Raw genomic sequence first — 11351 nt, 5'->3', positions numbered from 1 at the left:
CACACAAAATACCGCCCCCCACCACATTACCACACACAATCCCACCCCCCACATTACCACACACAATCACGCCCCCAACACATTACCACACACAATCCTGCCCCCACCACATTACCACACATAATCCCGCCCCCACCCCATTATTACACTCAAACCCGCCCCCACCACATTACCACACACAATCCCGCCCCTCCACCACATTATCACACTCAAACCCGCCCCCACCACATTACCACACACAATCCTGCCCCCCACCACATTACCACACACAATCCGGCCCCCCACCACATTACCACACACAATACCGCCCCCACCACATTACCACACACAATCCTGCCCCCACCCCATTACCACACACAATCCCGCCCCCAACCCATTACCACACACAATCCCGCCCCCACCACATTACCACACATAATCCCGCCCCCCACCACATTACCACACACAATCCCGCCCCCCCACCACATTACCACACACAATCCCGCCCCCCACCCCATTACCACACACAATCCTGCCCCCACCTCATTGCCACACACAATCCCGCCCCCACCACATTACCACACATAATCCCGCCCCCCACCACATTACCACACACAATCCCGTCCCCCCACCACGTTACCACACACAATCCCGCCCCCACCACGTTACCACACACAATCCCGCCCCACCACATTACCACACATAATCCCGCCCCCCCACCACATTACCAGACATAATCCCCCCACCACATTACCACACACAATCCCGCCCCCCACCACATTACCACACATAATCCTGCCCCCACCACATTACCACACACAATACCACCTCCACCACATAACCACACACAATACCGCCCCCACCACATTACCACATACATTAGCGCCCCCACCACATTACCACACACAATCCGGCCCCCCACCACATTGCCACACACAATACCGCCCCCACCTCATTACCACACACAATCCCGCCCCCACCCCATTACCACACACAATCCCGCCCCCACCACATTACCACACACAATCCCGCCCCCACCACATTACCACACATAATCCCGCCCCCGCACCACATTACCACACACAATCCTGCCCCCCCACCATATTACCACACATAATACCACCCCCTCACATTACCACATGAGGCTCCGTCCCCACACATTACCACACGAGGCTCTGTCCCCACACATTACCACACGAGGCTCCGTCCCCACACATTACCACACGAGGCTCCGTCCCCACATATTACCACACGAGGCTCCGTCCCCCCACATTACCACACGAGGCTCCGTACCCACACATTACCACATGAGGCTCTGTCCTCACACATTACCACACGAGGCTCTGTCGCCACACAGTACCATATGAGGCTCCGTCCTCACACATTACTACACGAGGCTCCATCCCCACACATTACCACATGAGGCTCTGTCCCCACACATTATCATATGAGGCTCCACCCCTCCACATTACCACACGAGGCTCCATCCCCACACATTACCACACGAGGCTCCGTCCTCACATATTACCACATGAGGCTGCATCCCCACACATTACCACACGAGGCTCTGTCCCCACACATTACCACACAAATCCAGTTTGCTTTTGATTTTACACTGTGAATAAAATGTATTAGTATTATTCTGATTTTTAATTATTATTATTGTTATTAACTTCATTTTAAGTTAATTTACCACCTGCGCAAGCGCCATTGGATATTGTCATTATTTACTTTAGTTTAATCACTAGCAGCATTAATTAGATAGCAATGAGCATGCCAAGCGTTAGCTGGCTGGAAACAGCTAGTGTGTGTATATATATATATATATATATATATATATATATATATATATATATATATAATTTTTTTTTGTGACCAGAAACTAACGTGACTAGATGTTGGCTGTAAGTTAATAGGAATATATGGAGCGCACAGCAAAAAGTTTGATTCTTTTACTTTTTTATGTTTTAGATGGGGCCTTTTTGTTTTTTCTTGACGCTTTCCAATAAGTTTCTCTATGGGGAATAAAAGCCTAAAAAATGCATTTGGGTATTAAAATAAAAACAAACAACACAAAAGTATTTACAAATACAGAAGGAAGGGAAAAAAATATCCTATATATATATAAAAAAAGTGGAAAAGAAGCAACATAAACAGCGTAGAATAAAGTAAAAAGTAGATGATGTGATGAAGGGAAGAGGGGGCGGTTTCACTGTTGCACATACAGCAGACAGAATAGGTTTCCTACAGAGGAGAGGAGCAGCCCTACAGTGTATAGAATCTATAATGCTGCTTCCTGATCAGATGGGGAAGGGCGGCAGACACAGCACAAGGGAGGACATAGTTCACAAAGCCTGCTGCTTGTAGGAGACATTACACCTCCTAGGTAACATTTCCTTAGCACGCCGGTGTGACAGACATCCAGGTGAGCGCTTCTTCTCTCCTTTTTTCATTCTATGATTTTGGAAATCCTTCTATCTGACATGAAGAATCTTACAGAGGCGCTGCACCATAAATTCCATATCTGCTTGATTTTCCATTGAATGCAATCCCTAATGTTAGATGTTGTAGCCTGTTCCATAGCGCTAGATATGAGTCTGATCTTACCATTACATTTTTTTTTAAAGAATGTCCTTTTATATGCTGCTTATACTTTAACAATACCCCCAGGCTGTGTCATGGTGGGGGTTGGGATGTGGGTGTGCTGTGTATACAGAGCTATAAGGAGGTTTATAGCCTGAGCTCACTGGTGAGAACACGACTGAAGGAAATATGACTCCGGGCGGACGTGCATTTTCTCTAAAAATAGAAAAGTGAAAAAACTTGATGAGTAAGGTTTTTTTTTTTCACAATTGGGAAAGTTGGGTGACAACTAGTGATGAGGGAATGTGCTCGGATTAGATGTTATCTGAGTGTGCTTGGGTGTTAGCCGAGTGTTTTCGGCATGTTCGAATACTACGTTTGAGTCCCCACGGCTGCATATCTTACGATTGTTCAACAGCAGTAACACATCCTGTTAAACAACCACGAATCACGAACATAGTTTTAAAGCACGCCGAAGACTCTCGGTTAGCCCGCTGAACATGATCAGATAACACCTAATCCAAGCACATTCGCTCATCACTAGTGACACCAATGTGGCCATCACCATAGCAGATTTTATGGGGGTGAGTTGTCGGGCAGCTCCCACAGGGTAAGGAAAGCCAAGTCTGTACAGCAAGGGGTAGACTCATTGGGAGCTTTTCTAGATAAGCTGAGTGACAATAATAGATTGGAATGAAGCAATACTAGATGTCATCCAGCTTTTCTAGAAGCCAGTGGCGTACCACTAATAGTTGCAGACTACATGGCTGCTATGGAGCCCATGAGTCAGGGGGCCCAGTGCCAGACAATTCAGCTGAAAGCAATGGTGGAAGAAGGAGCAGTCATCTCCCTCCTCCATCATTCTCCCTGTGTGTCTGGCCGAGCAACACAGAGCGTTCAGCACACGCGCTGCAGAAATTGGAGCAGTGGGGGGATGAGAGGACGTGAGCACTTATAAAAAATATTTTTTTCTAAGTCAATGGCTGTGATTATGCTGTTTGGAGGACTATGTGGGGGCCACTATGCAGTTTGTGGGGCTATAGGATGAGTGGGGTATTATACTATTTGGAGGGCTATTGGGGTACATTATTCTCTGCGTGGTATATTATCCTATTTGGAGGGTTATGAAGAAGTCATTATGCAGTTTGGAGGAATATGTGGGGGCCATTATACTATTTGGAGGGCTAGGTGGGGTACATTATTCTCTGCGTGGTATATTATCCTATTTGGAGGGTTATGTAGAAGTCATTATGCAGTTTGGAGGAATGTGTGGGGGCCATTATACTATTTGGAGGGCTATGTGGGCTACATTATTCTCTGCGCGGTATATTATCCTATTTAGAGAGTTATGTAGAAGTCATTATGCAGTTTGGAGGAATATGTGTGGGCTATTATACTATTTGGAGGGCTATGTGGGGTACATTATTCTCTGTGCAGTATATTATACTATTTGGAGGGTTATGTAGAAAACATTATGCAGTTCGGAGAGCTATGTGGGTGCCATTATACTATTTGGAGGGCTATGTGGGGGCCATTATACTTTTTGGAGGGTTTTGTGGGGTACATTATTTTGTGTGCAGTATTTTATACTATTTGGAGGGTTATGTAAAAGTCATTATTCAGTTTGGAGGTTTGGAGAGCTATGTGGGGGCCATTATACTATTTGGAGGGCTATGTGGGGTACATTATTCTCTGTGCAGTATATTATACTATTTGGAGGGTTATGTAGAAGACATGCAGCTTGGAGAGCTATGTGGGGGCCATTATACTATTTGGAAGGCTATGTGGGAGCCATCATACTATTTGGAGGGTTATGTGGGGTACATTTTTCTCTGTGCAGTATATTATACTATTTGGAGGGTTATGTAGACGTAATTATGCAGTTTGGAGAGCTATGTGGGGGCCATTATACTATTTGGAGGGCTATTTGGGGGCCATTATACTATTTGGTGGGCTATGTGGGGACCATTATACTATTTGGAGGGTTATGTGGGGGCCATTATACTATTTGGAGGGTTATGTGGGGGCCATTATACTATTTGGAGGGCTATGTGGGGGCCATTATACTATTTGGAGGGTTATGTGGGGGCCATTATTCTATTTGGAGGGTTATGTGGGGGCCATTATACTAGTTGGAGGGGTATGTGGGGGCCATTACACTATTTGGAGGGCTATGTGGGGGCCATTATACTATTTGGAGGGCTACGTGGGGGCTATTATACTATTTAGAGGGCTATGTGGGGTACATTATTTTGTGTGCAGTATATTATACTATTTGAAGGGTTATGCAGAAGTCATTATGCAGTTTGGTGGGCTATGTGTGGACCATTATACTATTTGGAGGGCTATGTCTGGGCTGTCATACTGTTTTGGGGTCACCATATTTTGCAGGTTGGGGGTAATGTAGGGTAAGCAAACTGTGCACCTGGAGGGTGCTTTGTAGGAATTCACTGTGGGGATATCATACTGTGTTTGGGAAAACACTTTTGCGAGCATCATACTTTGTGGGGGCTTAAATAGGAGGAAAATTACTTTGTAATGGCTGAAATGTTGTGAGACGAGCTCTTCTGTGATGCTGCTGAATATGACAATTATTTTTTTTTTGTGAGGGAGGAATGTAGGGAGTCCAATTTAGACTTTTGCTATGGGGTCTCATGATTTGTATGTACAGCCCTGATAGAAGCAGACATAACAGATGGATAAAAGACACCGCTCTGTCCACTATTCGAGAGAAAAGGAGCTGAGCTGCAGTTTATGACAAAGTGCATGGAGCCGTGCTGTCCAGCTGGATGACAGATGACCGGGGGAGGGGGGTGCTCCATATAGGACCCCCACTGATTTCAATATTGATGACCCATGCTAATGTTATGTGCATATGGAGCCTTTTACAGGTGGATCCCCGACACACGTGTTCAACTCTTTGGGTTTTCCAGACTTTTTGGATGATTTATGAACTGCAACTTTTTAAAAAGTTGAACCTTTGGTGCAAATTTACTCTAGTTTCTCCCTCCCAGGAGTTTTATTTTATGTTCACTGTTTATTTTTGAGCAAATTTTGTGATATTCAGCGAATTGTGTGACCCTTTTTTTTTTTTTTGCAGTAAAGAGTTGCAAAAAAGGTTTAAGGAAAACAAAGTAAATTTTTAATTTTGCACAAAAATTCGTGATAAACCATGGATGCCACTTTGATGAATTTGTCGTAAGTAAACTTCAAATGGGAAAAAAAAAGGATTGAAAAAAAAAAAAAAACGTGCAAATGATGAATGTTTCTATATGACACTATAGTAATTCCATGTCCTTCTAGGGAGAGACGTAAACCTCTTGTCTGTCTGCTGAGTTCCTGAGTGTAGGTCTCACACAGAAAGGATACTGGCCACAATGGAGCTGGGAGTATCCGGGACTCTTCTCCTCGTGGTCTTGATCAGCCTCATCCTGTATTTCTTGACATGGAGGAGGAATCTAAGAAACAAAAATATGCCCCCCGGACCTCCACCACTGCCCTTATTGGGCAGCCTGCTGGATTTGAACACTAAAGAAATTCCTATGTCTCTGATGAAGGTGAGTCCTCACGATTCTTCTGCTCAGAGTGTCTGGGACTCAGTGATGGACAGATCTGTCATCCTATCCTGTGCTGGGGTGTGCTGGGCTATCGGTGCTTTGGTTGACCTATCTAACTGGAAGTGGCAGAGATTTCCACAGGTGCTCCATATTCTTGGAAATTGCCCTGTTAATTAGGGGAGCTGTCTGGCCCAGAGCTTGTCTAAACTAATGCTCTCTGGTGTTTGCCTGTACCCTGTGCTGTAAGTTCTGATCTCGTGCTGCTGTTTCTGACCTTTGGGCCATGTTCAGACTACCCATTTGTTATTGCCCCTTTGCATCTGATATTCTGCTGCTGGCCTTTGGACTGTGTTCAGACTACTCTTTTGCTATTACCTCTTTGATTTCTCTGGTATTGTGATCCTGGCATGTGACCTGACTTACGACTTCGTATATTCCCTTGGTTTACTATGTGATCTTTTGGTATTGACCCCGGAATGTCTGACTGCGCTGAATTATGGCCTGGCCATGGGTCCTGACTAGCGTCACACCGGGTTATACAAAAAGTACTATGACGTATGTCCCGGTATGTCCTGCAGTACTAATATTATGACCCGCAATCTCACTAATGTCAGTACAAAATCCTCATTCATTATATTTCCATGGGAGAATCCCAAAAAATCAGGTTTTGCGGTGATGATAGTATACAAGTCCAAAAGTTTACTTATTCATGAGCGACAACGAGCGATGTTAACCCTTAGTAAACCTGCATGTTTCATACTCGATTTTATTAATCATAGTTTACTGGGTCCTGATAATTGCAGCTCAAGTGCAGTAAGGCTATCTGAGCTCTATCCGGTAACAAGAGGTGCGCCTGTGAGGTTTGTATGTACTGGAAGTAAAAAATGGTGCTTCCTACTGAATGACAGCGAGCAGAGATCTTATAAATAAAATTTGAGCCCATCATGTCCCTAAAATGTTATTAACCTGCAGATTTAGGTGTAAGATGCTGGGAAAATAGCTTTACAATGCTATCCAATCACCTACTGGAAAAAAGACTTATTTCTTCTGGAAGCTGCCAACTTTCAGTCATGGTGGGCATGCACGGAGCTGCTAAAATCACAATTCCAGCACTTTGATTGACAGCTTGCTCTGTGCAGATGCATTACAGAGCGAGCAGCCATTCAAAGTGCCTGGACAAGCCTAGAGCTTGTGCTGAGTGACTGTAGCCGCTCAATGTATGCCCCCATGACGGAGAGTCGGTGGCTCCAAGGAGGAAGCCAGCTCATTTTCCCACAGTAACCTTGTTTTCCGTAAGGTGACTGAGCAGCATTATAACCCTACCTGCATTCTGTATTTAATCAATGTGGAATACCCCCCACACACACCTTTTTTATTGTCTATAAGATATCAGTTCTTGAACATCTCATCTGAGAACTCTGCATTGGCTTGTTCTGTTATTCCATCAGAGGCCCATCAGTAACATGGATTCTAGTGTCCCACTCTTCAGCTTCAGGCCGGGATCACACATACGCGTGATACGGCCGAGACTCGCAGGTGAAATCCCTCCTCTGGCGCCGGCACTCTGGAGCGGAGCGGGCTGCCGCACAGCAACACATGGAGCTGCACGCTCCGCTCCCAAGCGCCGGCGCCAGAGGAGGGATTTCACCTGCGAGACTCGGCCATATCACGCGTATATGTGATCCCGGCCTTATGCAGATATCACTTGATTCTCATTCACAAGGTATACCAAAAAATATTTCTGCTTAAAAATCCATTTTTAATGGCTGCGTGTTTTGTAGGCCGTGAACATGTCACTATAGTTTTTAGCCACCTTGCCATTGTGTCTGATGCCAGTTCCTTGCGCTAGACTAGGTGCCCCCTCTGAGCACATGCAGCAGCAGTGCATAGGCAGCAGCGGCATTTAAGGGGTTGCTAACTTCAAGAAAAGTTTTCATGATATGTACAGTTAGTTGTAATGTCTGCCAATAAAACTGCAATTCTGTCCCCTTCTCCACAGTTTTTCTTCATGCTATACCCATCTTCACACACCCATTTCCAATGCTGCCTCCTCTTCACACTGTCCCATCACATTGCTCTGACCCATGCTACCACTTCCCCACACAATCCCCATACTGTGGTGAACCAACACTGCCACTTCTGCCCTCAATATTCTGTGCCCCCCTTTTGCACTGTCCCTTTAATGCTGCCCCAATCTCCATCTTGTCCCGCTCCCACTTACTGTTTCTCAAGCTTTTGCTGCATTCACATAGTTGAAGTGGCAATCACACTGAGTTATCGGGATTTACCTTAACCCCACTTATAGGCACTGCTGCTCATATAGTTGGCAACATTCCTGGGGATAGGTTAGTCTGCCTTGCCCTTCCCAGGAATACCTCTCATCCAGGGACGGCTCCAGGGTTTTGAAGGCCCTGGGCGAAAATCTCAGTGGGCCCCCCCTTTAACATATACCACGATTCATGACCACATATAACACAGCCCACGTAGTATATAACACAGCCCACGTAGTATATAACACAGCCACGTAGCATATAACACAGCCATGAAGTATATAACAGCCCACATAGCATATAACACAGCCACGTAGTATATAGCACAGCCCACGTAGCATATAACAGCCCATATACAGTTGTGGCCAAAAGTATTGACACCCCTGCAATTCTGTCAGATAATACTCAGTTTCTTCCTGAAAATGATTGAAAACACAAATTCTTTGGTATTATTATCTTCATTTAATTTGTCTTAAATGGAAAAACACAAAAGAGAATGAAGCAAAAAGCAAAACATTGATCATTTCACACAAAACTCCAAAAATGGGCCAGACAAAAGTATTAGCATATTAGCACCCTCAGCCTAATACTTGGTTGCACAACCTTTAGCCAAAATAACTGCGACCAACTGCTACCGGTAACCATCAATGAGTTTCTTACAATGCTCTGCTGGAATTTTAGACCATTCTTCTTTGGCAAACTGCTCCAGGTCCCTGATATTTGAAGGGTGCCTTCTCCAAACTGCCATTTTTAGATCTCTCCACAGGTGTTCTATGGGATTCAGGTCTGGACTCATTGCTGGCCACCTTAGAAGTCTCCAGTGCTTTCTCTCAAACCATTTTCTCGTGCTTTTTGAAGTGTGTTTTGGGTCATTGTCCTGCTGGAAGACCCATGGCCTCTGAGGGAGACCCAGCTTTCTCACACTGGGCCCTACATTATGCTGCAAAATTTGTTGGTAGTCTTCAGACTTCATAATGCTATACACACGGTCAAACAGTCCAGTGCCAGAGGCAGCAAAGCAACCCCAAAACATCAGTGAACCTCTGCCATGTTTGACGGTAGGGACCGTGTTCTTTTCTTTGAATGCCTCTTTTTTTCTCCTGTAAACTCTATGTTGATGCCTTTGCCCAAAAAGCTCTACTTTTGTCTCATCTGACCAGAGAACATTCTTCCAAAATGTTTTAGGCTTTTTCAGGTAAGTTTTGGCAAACTCCAGCCTGGCTTTTTATGTCTCTGGGTAAGAAGTGGGGCTTCCTAGGTCTCCTACCATACAGTCCCTTTTCATTCAGACACCGACGGATAGTAAGGGTTGACACTGTTGTACCCTCGGACTGCAGGGCAGCTTGAACTTGTTTGGATGTTAGTCGAGGTTCTTTATCCAACATCCGCACAAACTTGCGTTGAAATCTCTTGTCAATTTTTCTTTTCCGTCCACATCTAGGGAGGTTAGCTACAGTGCCATGGGCTTTAAACTTCTTGATGACACTGCGCATGGTAGACACAGGAACATTCAGGTCTTTGGAGATGGACTTGTAGCCTTGAGATTGCTCATGCTTCCTCACAATTTGGTTTCCCAAGTCCTCAGACAGTTCTTTGGTCTTCTTTCTTTTCTCCATGTTCAATGTGGTACACACAAGGACACAGGAAAGAGGTTGAGTCAACTTTAATCCATGTCAACTGGCTGCAAGTGTGATTTAGTTATTGCCAACACCTGTTAGGTGCCACAGGTAAGTTACAGGTGCTGTTAATTACACAAATTAGAGAAGCATGACATGATTTTTCGAACAGTGCCAATACTTTTGTCCACCCCTTTTTATGTTTGATGTGGAATTATATCCAGTTTGGCTTTAGGACAATTCTTTTTGTGTTTTTTATTTAAGACAAATTAAATGAAGATAATAATAACAAAGAATTTGTGTTTGCAATCATTTTCAGGAAGAAACTGAGTATTATCTGACAGAATTGCAGGGGTGTCAATACTTTTGGCCACAACTGTAGCATATAGCACAGCTACATATTATATAACACAGCCCACGTAGTATATAACACGGCCCACGTAGTATATAGCACAGCCCACGTAGCATATAACAGCCCATGTAGCACATAGCACAGCCACATAGTATATAACACGCCCACGTAGTATATAGAACAGCCATGTAGTATATAGCACAGCCCACGCAGCATGCAACAGCCCATATAGTATATAGCACAGCCACATAGTATATAACAGCCCACATAGTATATAACACGGCCCACGTAGTATATAGAACAGCCATGTAGTATATAGCACAGCCCACGCAGCATGCAACAGCCCATATAGTATATAGCACAGCCAAATAGTATATAACAGCCCACATAGTATATAACACGGCCCACGTAGTATATAGAACAGCCATGTAGTATATAGCACAGCCCACGTACCATATAACAGCCCATATAGCACATAGCACAGCCACCTAGTATATAACATGGCCCACGTAGTTTATAGAACAGCCATGTAGTATATAGCACAGCCAACGCAGCATATAACAGCCCATAGAGTATATAGCACAGCCCATGTAGTATATAACACAGCCATGTAGTATATAGCACAGACATATAGTATACAGCACAGCCCCCTCCCCCCAAGAATGGCCCCATAGTCCAGTACTCACAGTTATAGTTAAAAAAAACCCACACTCCTCACCTCTCATCGTGCCCACGCTGCTCCGGTCTCAGCGGCTGCCGCTGCACTGCCTGACACACAGCGAGTGCGCCATGACGTCATCGTGCACCCGCAGCGGCAGTGTCAGAGGCAGAGTGGGGAATGATGGGAGAGGGAGCATCAGGTGACGCTCTCTCCTCCATCATTTGCTTTGAACTTTACCGGCAGATGCTGGTATAGTTCAATGCTGTGGCGGGGAGTTGGAGCTGGCGACAAGCGGGCCCCCCTGCCTCACAGAGGCCCCATAGTGGCTGCATG

At 45.1% G+C, this 11351-nt stretch overlaps 1 protein-coding gene across 2 annotated transcripts in view; it reads left to right on the top strand.

Moving 5' to 3' along the window:
• The first annotated feature begins 2204 nt into the window (after positions 1-2204).
• Positions 2205-11351, top strand: part of LOC143805892 (cytochrome P450 2C8-like) — a 37100-nt gene continuing 27953 nt past the window's right edge. Inside the window, exons 1-3 of one of the 2 annotated variants that reach the window (XM_077285640.1) lie at positions 2251-2404; positions 5663-5760; positions 5866-6119. In XM_077285640.1, coding sequence (XP_077141755.1) covers positions 5940-6119 — 180 coding nt within the window. In that variant the 5' untranslated portion in view covers positions 2251-2404; positions 5663-5760; positions 5866-5939. Of the gene's footprint in view, positions 2405-5662; positions 5761-5865; positions 6120-11351 lie in introns of both variants that reach the window. The other variant, XM_077285639.1, reaches the window with a different exon arrangement.

This window comes from Ranitomeya variabilis, chromosome 2 (assembly GCF_051348905.1).
Source record: "Ranitomeya variabilis isolate aRanVar5 chromosome 2, aRanVar5.hap1, whole genome shotgun sequence".
NCBI lineage: Eukaryota > Metazoa > Chordata > Amphibia > Anura > Dendrobatidae > Ranitomeya > Ranitomeya variabilis.
This window is presented reverse-complemented; position numbering and strand designations above follow the sequence as displayed.